Source organism: Cryptomeria japonica, chromosome 3 (assembly GCF_030272615.1).
Source record: "Cryptomeria japonica chromosome 3, Sugi_1.0, whole genome shotgun sequence".
NCBI lineage: Eukaryota > Viridiplantae > Streptophyta > Pinopsida > Cupressales > Cupressaceae > Cryptomeria > Cryptomeria japonica.
The window spans coordinates 64,565,423-64,579,523 of record NC_081407.1 but is presented as its reverse complement, the minus strand read 5'-3'; the positions used below and the strand labels follow the sequence as shown (position 1 = coordinate 64,579,523).

The following is a 14,101-nucleotide window of genomic DNA, read 5'->3' as shown; positions in this document are numbered from 1 at the left end:
CTATAAAAGATTTCTTTGCAAGTGTTATGTAACCTTGTTGAGATTACTAAATAATACATTGAGTTTCATTGGAGTGTGGGGTTTTCCTCCCAAAAGGATTTTCCCTACACAAATTTGTGTTGTGGTATATTGTTTATATTGTTTATGTTTCTTTTTCTAGTAATCGTAAATATCATTTAAATTTTTGTACACTTCCATCAAAGATTATTCTAGGAAATATTTCCACATACTTTGCTTCCTTTCACGAGCTTTAAATATTTTAAAATTCAAATAAAACTACCATCCATTTAGATCTTCTTGATCTTCTTTACTTGAACTTGTAATTTATTAGCTATGTCCATGTTGATGTAGTTATACTTGTTCAATTAACTTCATTAACTAGATGAAAATAAGGGTGAAACAAAATCAAAGCAATTAATTGAAGACATCACATAAACATGAGGAAGAATAGAACTCAATGGAGGGGGACAAATATAATTGTGAAAAATCCTCATAAGATGGCAAGAGTTAAAGAGTAGAGTTCGGTGGGTGGAGGAGCAAGGGGGTTGAGGGCAATTTATGGTCTAATAAGTAGCTAGAAAAAAGGCAAAAAATTGGGTGACAATTCTGAGGTAATTCACATGGTGAAAGGGTAGATCATGAATGAGTCAAAATATGGTTCTATTATCTAGCTTAAATTTGTGAGCATCTTGCTCACTAGCACCTACTTTGAGTGTATGATATGAGTGCCCTAGGAGTTGTGCAATCTTGTATTAACCAAAAAGATTAGATGTTTTGTAGAAAAAACTTGGCAAAAAGAATGATTGCATCTTTGATCAAAGGTATTGTTAAACACAAAAGGAAGTGAATAGTCATCACATGAAAGCAAACGAACCAAAATGTGAGGAGCCAACTTGAATGTGAAAAAGACAAGATATAAAGTGTTTTTCACTAACGAAATCAGCAAGGGCTTTTTTTGAGTTTTCAAAAGGGAACTCTTTAAGAGAAAGTGGAAAAAAATTGGATGAAACAAATTGATTTAAACAAACATAAAAAACTCAAATCAAATAATATAGAGGGTGAAACAAAATCAAAGCAATTAATTGAAGACAACACATAAACATGAGGAAGAATAGAACTCGATGGAGGGGGGCAAATATAAGTGTGAAAAATCCTCATAAGATGACAAGAGTTAAAGAGCAGAGTTTGGTGGGTGGAGGAGCAAGGGGGTTGAGGGCAATTTATGGTCTAATAAGTAGCTAGAAAAAAGGAAAAAATTGGGTGATAATTCTGAGGTAGTGCACATGGTGAAAGGGTAGACCATGAATGAGTCAAAATATGGTTCTATTATCTAGCTTAAATTTGTGAGCATCTTGCTCACTAGCACCTACTTTGAGTGTATGATATGAGTGCCCTAGGAGTTGTGCAATCTTGTATTAACCAAAAAGATTAGATGTTTTGTAGAAAAAACTTGGCAAAAAGAATGATACATCTTTGATCAAAGGTATTGTTAAACACAAAAGGAAGTGAATAGTCATCACATGAAAGCAAACAAACCAAAATGTGAGGAGTCAACTTGAATGTGAAAAAGACAAGATATAAAGTGTTTTTCACTAATGAAAGCAGCAAGGGCTTTTTTTGAGTTTTCAAAAGGGAACTCTTTAAGAGAAAGTGGAAAAAAATTGGATGAAACAAATTGCTTTAAACAAACATAAAAAACTCAAATCAAATAATATAGAGGGATGTTTTTAAATTTGAGATTTTTATCTTTATAATAATGCATTAAAAAAGGTTTATTAAACCTGACTTATTAGAACAAGGACAAGACCACCATTAATTTGGCAGCCTCCTGTTTAATACATCGATATTAAATAGAATTAATTAATGAAATATTCTAGACAACCAAAGTAAAGTCAAAGCTGTCCACTAAGATGGGCTTAAAACGAACAAACTGTCAATAGGCCTTTAGTCTACCGGTGAAGTTGAAAGGTTCTAAATGAGCCCACCAGAGATCAAGTCTTGCTGAGTGCAAGGCTCCGAAAACTGTTGAGCACTGGGTATTGCAGTTAACAACAGACTCTTCTTGGTTATTGCTACTATGGCTTAAACAACCGACGGATTCATTGTAGGTTATCAATTAAAATGATTTAACCATCGCATCAAGGAACTTACAAGCATCGCTCGCACCATTTGGGAGGTTAATTTGTTAACTGTAAATTTCTACTAATGTTTTCCACGTTTAATATCCAGGTTATGATCAATATTATTTCCTTGTCCTGATCATACATACATTCTCAGCTTTTGTCTAGAAATCAGTCACCATATGATGTGGGTACAATTACAGTGATTCTATTTTCTGAATCAGGTAACAAAGTAACATGGATTATATATGGTACACAGGCACATACACAATTCAAAAGTAAAAGCATTGAATCCATATGAAATGTTCCTCTTAGCTGTCCTTTGTAGCATGTTAATCTTCCTTAGAAAATTTATGTTGCTTCGGCCCACAATATTTTTAAATTTTGCTGGCGTATTTTGTATGCTTCCCAAATTTCCTGTTTAACTTTTTTGTTTGAATAAATGAATTCGGTGTGATCTTTTCAACTTTTAGGGCTTAGGATATTTCCTTGAGTTTTTGATATGTGCTTTTTATTTGTTTTCTAGAAGGAGATATTCCTTAAGACACCGCAAGACGCGTCTCTTGTATACCAATCATATTCATCTCTAAAACATGTGCCATACCTTCAGGTATGTATTTTAAGGTTTTAATACTGTAAATAAATCCTGTATTTTAAAGGCAACTTTCTCTTTCAAGAGAATAAATGAAGACTATGCAATTTCAATAATATATGATTACATATCTTGAAAAAGAACTTGGATGACTCTGAATGTGAGTAATCATGTGAGAACTACGAATAATAGTTTGAAAAAAAGGCCAACTCTTCTTTTTCACAAAATCAGAATTGATATAAACGTCTGAATTATGGTACTTGCTTATTCACTGGAATAAATTATATAGGAATGCAATGATGCTGCCATTATTGCTCGCAAGTACATTTTAAAGTAAATCGATTCTCCATTTATCATCACAACTCAATGATTTGCTTCCCGCAGACTACATTTTGTTGCAGTACAGTAAAAAAGAAACAAGAAGCCTCAGATGAAGACCTCGATAAATAAAATTTAATTATTAATGAAGAGGGTAAATAAATGGTCTTCGGTAATATGTACATGTAAATTCACCAACTGGTTTTGGGTTACAGTTTATTCTGGAGATCATCAATTATGCTTATGTACAAGGTGACATGATATACATTCTCTGGATTTCATTTTATGGTTCACGCCCCCTTGATGGTGGAGAAGATTTCGATGAATCCTTTGCACTTTGCAAAACTAGGTCGTAATTGATTGATGCCAATTGTGACAAGTTCTGCGTCCATAAAACAATATCAGAAATGCTTCTATATTCTTCAAAATTAAAGTTTCATACAATATCACAATCTTGCTACATGGATTTATAATGTTCATTGTTTTCTTCTATTTGCTTGTGGGGCCATGATGTGATTATGTTTTTTTGATTTATAGGGGTCGCTTCAATCTTACAAACATAAGGAAGACAAATTTTCATAATTATAAACTATAAAGCAATTTATTTTATGTAATTACTGGTGATATTCTAATTTATTTCTATAATCAAGTTCTATTCATTCACCTTGAAGGAAAAATCACTGAAGGGAAAGTTGACAGCAGGTCGGCCATCAAATTCTGTCAGGTCTCCACATTCATCCACCTAAACATTTCACAAAACATGACAAATTGTTCACTTTGACTGCCTCGGAATGAAAATAGAAGGCATATGACAAAAAATTAATAAAAGAAAATAATATGCCATAATCAATTCTGCATTTAGAGATAAAATGAAAAGAGACCGTGTGACTGTAAAGAGATTCAAGAAGAATGAAGTGGCAGGCAGTGTCTGAGGCTACTCCAGGATAAATGGAGTACGGAACAATTTCCTTATATTTTATTTTATGTTATGCTTTAGGTAGGCTCATTTTGTCCATTTTATTTGGGTGCAACTGTTGCTATTATTGCTCACTGGTATACATATAGTTCCATTAACCTATTTTGATCATCTATGGACACACAATACCGTTTCAACTTTTCTTTGTTCCGTTCATGGTGAAGTGCGCATCAATAGAAACATAAAGAACATTGACATAGGATTTGAAGGACGTGGGAAAGCTACATTTTTTAGACCTTAAAAAGGGTCAATCATACTTTTTTTTTCACAAAGGCAAAAATTTATTAACAAGGAAAAGAGTTAATTATATCTACCCTGCAATTAAACAGTGAGGTTCTATAGTTTTGAAACTGCGTATATTTTGGAGTAGCTCATACAAAAAGAGCAACTACTAAAGTCTAAGACAGATACAAACTACAAGTATACTTACATTAGCTCCTTGGTAATAAATGTAATGAACATCAAAGCATTGTAAGACATAAAAGTAAACTACTGCATGAGATTCAAGGAAATAAAATATCATGCTAAGGTAAAATATCCTTGGTTGAACTTCTGTTCAGCCAACCTTTTCTATAGTGCTGCTTCATATGACCCAACATACCACGATAATGACGTGATGTTTTCCAGATTCTTTGTTGCATCCACCGAACTATTTCTTCTATCTGTCCTACTATAAGAGCTTGTTGCATAGCTCTTCAAACTTTAGGTCAACATCTAGATAGGTGATATTGAGTGTCTTAATAAAATGCTTACTAGAACATGGTAAGCTTTTTACTATATAAAAACAGAACGCTTTTTCAAAGAAAACAATGTAAAAGCAATAAAATTTTTGAAGAAGCAAAAAAAGTAAGAATCCTTTTTTTCTAAAAAAGCAACTACAAGTAAATATATATATATATTTTTACTTAAAAATTAGTGAAAAAGAAAAAAAGGATTTTTCCTAGAATAGCTTAAATGTAATGTTTCGTACGTAGTACAGTCTCCTCCAAATACTTGCTCCATGTACGGTGTAATTCCTACGGCTTCCTTAGAACGTATGGTGGTGACCGTACGGTATGCTCCCTCCAGCAATCGGTGTGCGGTGACGGATCAGCGACTTTGACCGTATGGTGAGTGTTGGCCGTACTGTGATATGCTGTGCTTTAACTGTACGGTGGGGATGGTAGCACGGGCTGAGCGTACGGCAGTGCTGGCCGTATGATGATAAGTTGTGCCTTGACCGTACAGTGGGGATGGTAGTATGGACTGGGCATATGGTAGTGCTAGCTCTACGGTGAGTGAATATCTGCCGAGTCCCGCCCCTCGAGTCCTCCAAATGCTTAGACAGTCGGTGTTTCACAGAGGAATGAAATGAATTATTAATATTCCGGACACAAGACACTTTAGATGGAGATTCGCACTTGCCAAAGAAATAATCCGAGGGTTTGCACATGCAAAGAGAAATTATATTGATAATGATTACACAACAAATTACACAGACTCCGAATAGAAGCAGAATAGGGTGAGGAGAAACTCCCACCGAAATTGTGGATGCCAAGTAGGGAGGATCTCTCACCTCCGAAATGGCAGACAAGCTGAACTCCAATTGGAATTCGTACATACAAAGAAAATACCAAATTCGCATATCAACACAAATGACAAACTCGACCAAAAATATGGGCTTCGGGGAATTTCCCGAAGGGTTACAAATGGGCCGACATGACCAAACTAAGACTTGACTAATCTAATTAAATAAAGGGCCTGAAAGATTTGTTATTACATTTGGGGCTTTACAATAAGTATTTTAATTTTATTATTTAATTATATCAGGGACATCACAGTCCTCCCGGGCCAAAAATTGCTTGCCCTCAAGCAATTGCAGACTTGGATGCTCTAGAATTTGCTCGCCTTCCCAGGTGGCATCCTCGATTGGTAGATTCTTCCAGCGCACAAGGAACTCCTTGACTGTGCACGATCTCAGCCTCTTTTCTCTGATATCGATGATCTCTGCCGGTTCCAAAATTAGTTTTCCTTCTTCGTCGATGGGTGGCAGATCCTTGGACACTGTGACGTGTTGAAATATGTAGCATCGGTCGGATGAACCAAATGTCTAATTAGCCTTACGGCCTTAGACATTTGTATTGTATTTATCCGTATATCTATCCTTACTATTCTGATCACATATAGATATATATTTATGTAATCGTTTAAGTATTGATTGGTAATGTTATGATTAATATTACAATTAATATTATGAATAATTTGCAACAACCTTGTGTTACTAGTTATTCATAATATTAATCATATTATATTAATTCATTAATTAACATTATTGGTTCATTGCAAATGATGGCATATCTCTTTCAGTTTGTTTAACTGATTATATCTATTAAGAACCTGGCGATATTATTGGGAATCATTCTTTAGTCAAACCAACGCAACTCCACGTAGGAGTCACGACTCCTTGGGGAAACATGTCGGTTCCACAAGGAGTCGTGACTCCTTCGTGGACCAACGTTGTTGTATACATATACCTTGTTGTCGATGGAAGCAAAGGTAAGTAAGAAAACAAATACATCAGCAGGTCGACATTTAGGAATAGCGACTGTGGTGGAAGGAATAACAAACAGTGTGTATTACGTCTTGTATTCTGCATCCACGTGAATAGAAGGCAAGGTTAATGTGTGAAACATGATTATCGAATAAGAAAGGCAGATCGATTAGAAGAGCAATCAGATCCGCCTTTACCTTCAGCTTGTGCATTATCATCTACAAATCGTGTTTGGTCTACTGCTGATCGTATTACATAGCAGATTGACTTCATTCTTCAGCCACAACGAATTCATTAGAAGAGTAAACTTATTACGTACAAATTGTATTTTTGTATGACAAATTAACTTGTTCATATAGCTTCAAGAAGTGAAGCAATACTATAAAGTCATATCCAGATTTGATATCTATATATCAGAGATATAATTTCCGTGCTCGGGGGAGACGATAACAGTATATCGTTTATGGTTGGGAGGGCAACAATGATGAGAATCATTGCCCGTGGTTAATCGAGCACACCCTATGATCACTGTGCATGGTCATCTTCTTGTGATCCTAGTATTGTAACAAACTTAACATGACACGCTGCCCGATGGCCTTCTTGAGACATGACACGTGAAAAACATTGTAAATCCGACTCCCCTTAGGAAGCTCCAACTCGTAGGCAACTTCGCCCACCCTCCGAACCACCCTGTAGGGTCCATAGAAACGTGGCTTCAACTTCTCCTTACCACTTGTCTTCAAGGTGGATTGTCTGTATGGTTGAAGTCGGAGGTATACCAGATCGCCCACCTCAAAATTTCGCTCAATTTGGTGCTGATCGGCATACATCTTTTGCTGGTTCTGAGCCCTTTGCAGGTTATCTTTGAGAGATGTTAGGATGTCCAAACTCTCCTAAAGCCAATCTTTGGCCCTTGGTGCACAACTATCTCCCAATGCCAGATCAACAAATGAAGAAGGTTCATAACCATACAATGCTTTGGAGGGTGGCATGCCTATCGACATGTGATAGGTGGTGTTATAATAGTGTTCACCCAAATGTAGCCAGCGGACCCAAGCCTTTTGATGTGCTGAGACATAGTTCCTGAGATAACCCTCCAACCATTTGTTCACAATCTCGTCTGTTTGTTTGTCTGTGGATGGTAGCTCGTGCTGGGCGACAACTCGGTTCCTGCCAACCGAAATAACTCCATCCAGAAGGTACTCAGAAAACGGCTATCCCTGTCACTTAATATGTTTTGTGGTAGACCATGTAAGCGGAATACCTCACAGAAGAACAACTTGACCACTTGAACTACTTGGTATCATGTGGGGATGGCAAAAAAATGGGCATACTTGGTCAAGCGGTCTACTATGATGAAAATGCAATCCTTTCTTTGCACTCTGGGGAGCCCAGTGATGAAATCCATCGAGATGCTATCCCATTTCTGGTCGGGGATTGGCAGTGGTTGCAGCAGTCTAACCGGTAAGGTGTGCTTAGATTTGTTCTGCTGACAGGTGGAGCATTCCCGCACATACTGCAGAACATCGTTCTTAAGTCCCTTCCAGGAAAACCTTTCTCGGATCTATCTGTAGGTTTTCAAGTATCTCGGGTGTCCGGCCAAGGGAGAGTCGTGCATTTCCTTCATAATCTTTTCCTTCATCTTGGACTCGGGTACCAGATAAATTCTGGCCTTGTAGTAAATGATGTCGTCAACCACCTTGTATCGGTAATCCTGCACTTGACCATCCATCAATTCGCAGGAAAAAGTATTCTTGGAGTATTCAACCAACATATGTTCCTTCCAATCCATCGAAATCTGGGATAGAGAACATATGGCAGGCCTTCTTGACAGGGCATTGGCTACCACGTTATTCTTGCCGTTCACATACTCAATGTCAAAATCAAATACCTAGACTTTGCTCACTGTTGATGTAATGGACACCCCGAAATGCCCAAAAACCATACCAATTGCTGCTAGAAATTTTATCAAATAGTTTGCATCCAACTCCTTATTTCTCCGTTTAATGTTTTAAATTCCCTTATGGCTCCGGAAATCAAATGTTGGTTTGTTTTACATGGAATTGAAATCACAGAATATGGACAAGAATGAAACTACAATAATATGCAAACTAAAAATTGAACTACTGCTGATAAGATGTTATTTTCAGATTTTAATAAAATCAAATACATGGCAGATTATCAACTCACTAATTATTCCAGCATTATTGACATAATACTCCAGCAATCATTTTCAATCTTGCTGCTACAGTGACATGAATAGTACCCGCGTGAATAGTACCCACGTGAATAGTAACCACGTGAATAGTACCCACGTGAATAGTAACCATGTGAATAGTACCCATGTGAATAGTAATTGCGTGAATAGTACCCACGTGAATAGTGTTGCAGCAATATTAATTTGTCTTCAACAGGTCCAATATCTTCATAAAATCATCTCCTCAAAATGGCATAAGCATCGGACAAGTAGGGAAGAAGATATGAACAAACATTAAATCTGCCTGTAGTTGGAAATGCACCCAATCTGCCTGATAATGAAGCTGATAGCAATGGATTCCAAAGGCCAAACCCCAGGGGAATGATGTCTAGAATGTCACAAGAGAGGATAGACGTCCTCTAATGCCAAGAATAGATCTGCAACTCACACATACCAATTCTTCTCATATTCAACATATCTAATGAAGCCACAAACGCTTTCTTTTATTCTTTTTCCAAGGGTCCACTCAACTCTCATGGGCAATGTGGGATAAAAGATGAGCAATATAAAACATATATTAAAATATTCACTTATGTCTCCCTTGGGTACAGATCCCCATAAAATAAATATTAGAGTAACACTTTAATATTTTACAATTTAATTAAATGTTACTTTAATAAAACTTCAGGCATTAAAATGTATTAGCAATCGGACTCCGAATAATGCGAGTGATAGCTCGTCGGAAAGCTCTCACCGAGGAGTATCAAATCCAAACACCAAAACTGGCCTCCACTATGTCCTGCTGACTTACTAAAAATAGTAAGTATGCCTGAAACTGAGTAAATCAACTTCGTTTTGGCCCAAATTGGAAATAACTAGGCCAAAACACTCCAGGATCCCCTTAAACCCTTCGTTAGCACTTTTGGGGCATTTTGCCAACTTTGCTTTTTTTCCCATTTTCACTTAAAGGTCTGAATTTCGGCCTTTTGGGTGAGTTTTGTCAACTTTGTTTTTTTTCACATTTTCACTTAAAGGTCCGAATTTCGGCCGTTTGGGGCATTTTGCCAACTTTGCTTTTTTTCCCATTTTCACTTAAAGGTCTGAATTTCGGCCTTTTGGGTGAGTTTTGTCAACTTTGCTTTTTTTCACATTTTCACTTAAAGGTCCGAATTTCGGCCTTTTGGGTGAGTTTTGTCAATTTTGGCATTTGGGTGAGTTTAAGGCTTTCGCCCCCCTTTTACCTTTCAGTTGGCGAAAATCGACATTCATACAAATCCTGCAAACTTCTAAAAACATCATGTAATCTCTCTCATTTAGTGCGAATTTCAGGATACGGAGGAGGTTTTTTCGTAAATTAACATCTCTGCACCCTCTTATCTCTCTTATATCCTTATGCGAAAATTGGCGTCTTTGGGTCCTTATGCGACCTTCAGACGCTTTATCCTTTACTTGGCAGATTTCGCCAGTCTCTATCACCCCACGCCTATCTAAGGCGATTTTACAAGCTTAGACAATCTCTTGGAATTTTCACACCCGAGGGCTTAACTGACCTCATGGATTCACAGGCTCCTCTTATGGACTGATCACGGGCTCGCTCGAAAGGATGCAAGACACTCTGCGCGGAACTCAACAGGGCAAAGACGGAAAGGCCCAAAAAAGGAAGGGGGACCCTGTCGACGACAGGGAGTGTGTGCAACACACAACACTCACCCACTTCTGTTGTCGTTCGTTCAGATCCCTCTGCTCCAAGAACTATCGTAGGCTGTCGTGGTCTGTCCGTACGACAAACTTTGCCCCAACGAGGTACTGCCGAAACTTCGTCAGTGCGTGCATGCTGGCGAGCATCTCCTTGCCATAGATGGAGTACAACCGCTCAGCTCCCGAGAGCTTTCGACTCTCGAACACAATGGGGTGATGTACTTGCATCAACATCGCTCCAATGCCTTCTCTTGAGGCATCGCACTCCAAGATGAAAGGGCGAGTGAAGTCTAGTAGTGCCAGAATTGGACACGTACTCATAACTTATTTTAATTTGTCGAAGGTGTGTTGCGCCTACGCATTCCAATGGAAGGATCCTTTCTTTGTTAGATCTGTCAGTGGTGCACCAAGCTGTGAAAATCCTTTCACAAAACTTCTATAATAACTGCACAATCCAAAAAATCCACGCAGCTCCAAGAGAGTCTTGGGTGGAGGCCAGTCCAGAATTGCCTGAATCTTCTCCGGGTGAACTTGTACTCCTTGGGGGCTGATGACATGACCCAAGTACAGGACCTCGGTCATTCCAAACTCACATTTGGACCTTTTAGCATATAATGATTGCGACTTCATAATCCCTAATACTTCATCCAAATGTCCCAGATGTTCCTCCCAGGTCTTGCTGTAGATGAGTATGTCATCGAAGAATACCAGTAGGAACTTACGCAGTTGCTTGTTGAAGATGTGGTTCATGCAAGACTGAAAAGTGGCTGGAGCATTGGTTAATCCAAATGGCATAACCAAGAACTCATAGTGTCCGTAATGGCAACAAAAGATTGTCTTTTCCACATCTTGCTCCCTCATACGGATCTGATGGTAGCCGAAGTGGAGATCAATTTTGGACAAATAGACTACGCCATGTATTTTGTCCATCAACTCATCGATCCTGGGAATGGGGTATCTATTCTTGATAGTCTTCTTGTTTAGTGCACGGTAGTCAACACACATTCTGAGAGTTTCGTCCTTCTTCACTAGTACGCTGAGGATGCAAAGGGGCTAGAGTTGGGCTGGATCCATCCTTTATTGCGGAGTTCCTGGATCGTTTTCTCTATCTCTTCTTTGAACTTCTTCAGGTGGCGATAGGGTGTGGTGATAACAGGTTTTGCTCCTTCCTCCAACTCAATGGTGTGCTCAAAGCCTTGGTGTGGGGGTATAACAGGTGGAATATCAGCGAAGACCAAACTATGCTTATCCAAAACCGACTCAAGTTCCTCATCCTGGTACTAAGTCGGTTGCCCTTTCATAGGTTTTGTTGAGATCAAGCAATGTGCTGCCCAGACTACTTCATCATGTCTGTGTTGGCATTGTGTTGTCATTGATGTCAACTGGTATAGAAGGACAACCGGTATGGGAGTATTGTTGACATGCAGTCTTTGATGTCAACTAGTGTTGCAGGTCACTGGTAAAGAAGAGAATGTCATTCAAAGGAATGACCACTGGAGTCACCGGTACATAAGTTAGTGTTTGACTTGTGAGGATGAAATGGACAAGGTTACCGGTAAGGAAAGGATGTCAACTGGTAAGAGTTGTGTTGACAGTGAGTAGTTGCCAACCGGCAAGCTTATGCCTAGTGTACAAGCAGGATGAGCGAGGTGCTTGAGTTGTTGTTTGTGATAAAGAGGCGAAATGTTACCTAAATCATATCAACACTGGAGGAGAAGGATGTACAGGTCACCGATGTACTGTGTGGATGCAGAATAGCAGGACTCCCACCAGAGAGAGATGTAGTCTCCACGTGAAGAGATGACTGACAGTAAGTGTGCCCCAACTATATCACATGTGCCTGTTTGAAGATATGCTACACAAACAGGGAAGCCACATGAGTGCATTACAAGATGCAGATGACAAGGATCCACTACCACCAATGAGTGGAGCTTATCTCCTATTATGCATAGTGTGCATCATAGTTCTGTGAGATAAGGAAGAAGAGGTAAAGGCAGGTGATTGAAGGCTCACACCGAATGAATTGGTGAAACACTAAGCTGCCTTAGGTGCATGAGATCAGGGATATGCACCGGATCAGCCAGGTAGACAATGATGAGTTGCCGGTATAGAGACTGTAGGATATGTTTGTCACTTTGACAAACAAATTAATTGGAGAACTGGTCTAATGAATGAAGAAGGCAAAGTTGAGCAATTGCAGACAGATGGAGCATGTTGAAGATTGATGACATGATGTCATCAAGGTGTTTACTGGTAAGTATGTCCACCGATAATGCTGTCAAAGTGCAGATGCAGAAGGCTCCCAATTGATGACAATGTGAATGAGGTAGGTTGGCATGTGTGCTGACCGGTTTAGGTGCTCCACTGGAAGAGAAGCAGAGTGCAAGGTTGAAGACAGACCGGTTAGGGTATAACTGGCAGAGTCTGTGAATTGGTAGATGAACCCGGTTGTGTGGTTGGTCAGTGATCTTGTCTGGACCGACATGGAAGACTTAGCAAAGGTGGATGTCGACAAAGGGGACACGTGGAGGTGAAGTGGCATGCATGTATAGGTCGGTGTTATGTGTCGGTGAGGTTGGCGACTGGTCCAACATTTATGACGATAGCGAGGCTCGAGGAAGAAAAGCAGAGGATTGCGGCTCGAGATGAAGGAAACATCAGAGATCCAAAAAAGACCGATCTTGCAGATCGAAGAGGATAAAGGAAACCGCATCACTCACGTGATCGATTAGACAAACATGCTACAGACGGCTAAAGAGAGAAGACGTGTTTCGCAGGGTAGACAAATGGGTGATGCTCATTGATTGAGTACTGAACATTGATAAGGACATGATATCAGATTGGATTTGATATGTCACAATAATCAGAGATCAGATCGGATGCAGATTCAGTGCATGGCGGAAACCCTAACCATGCTAATGTTCAAACTTAGGTCTTGGCGGGAAAATCCTGCTATATGTATGCGAGCCAAAGATATTGTTTAGGGCTGCTGAATGATAGAGCGTTGCTATTGTAGAGAGCAGATTAGTCAAGTACTCAACGAGAATCAGAAAATAGACTGAGTGTGTGATGAGAAACAGGTTGAAGAGTTCAATCGGCAACAGTGAGGCAACCGGTAGATGGCCATTGAGTCTGACAGTGAGGCAACTAGCCCATTTGCATTCATGATCTCGCCTATGTAGAAGAACATCCATGTTTCAAAGTTCACAGAATGTGAACACCCCATTACTCTGCTCAACATCTTTACCAGGTCCACATACTCCTGCTTGAACTCAAAGATAGTGAGAGTCTTTGGCATCTTGGAGGCATGCATCCTAGGCTTTAGCAACCACTGTTTATTAATCAAGTCCGCACATATGGCAGGACTTGCTTCATATACTGCCTTAGCTCCGTTGCTGGTCTTGTATGTCATGGAATAGGGTGAAGGAATTCCGAAAGCCTCACCAATTGACTTCGGAGTCAATGTCGCCAACAGCCTGCCATCTGACGTTGAAATTGTCTTCCGCTCCGGATTATAATGCTCTGTACACTCCAGAATCAAGTCTAGACATTGAATAGTAGGAGGAAAACCAGCTGCCGCAACAATTTTGCTCTTGACAATTTTGATAGCTGTTGGTGATGGACTATGCCCTGCTATCCCGAACATTCTGATCTTGAATGCAGCCAAATT

The 14,101-nt window shown here is 39.2% G+C and overlaps 1 protein-coding gene across 2 annotated transcripts in view; it reads right to left on the bottom strand.

Annotated features, from left to right (window-relative positions):
* Positions 1-2,924: 2,924 nt before the first annotated feature.
* The window catches only part of LOC131032595 (probable serine/threonine protein kinase IRE4), a 317,811-nt gene continuing 306,634 nt past the window's right edge, over positions 2,925-14,101 (bottom strand). For both annotated transcript variants that reach the window (XM_057963623.2, XM_057963616.2), the window contains 2 exons: positions 3,695-3,772; positions 2,925-3,412 (listed from right to left, as the gene is read on the bottom strand). In XM_057963623.2, coding sequence (XP_057819606.2) covers positions 3,314-3,412; positions 3,695-3,772 — 177 coding nt within the window. In that variant the 3' untranslated portion in view covers positions 2,925-3,313. The remainder of the gene's footprint in view (positions 3,413-3,694; positions 3,773-14,101) is intronic.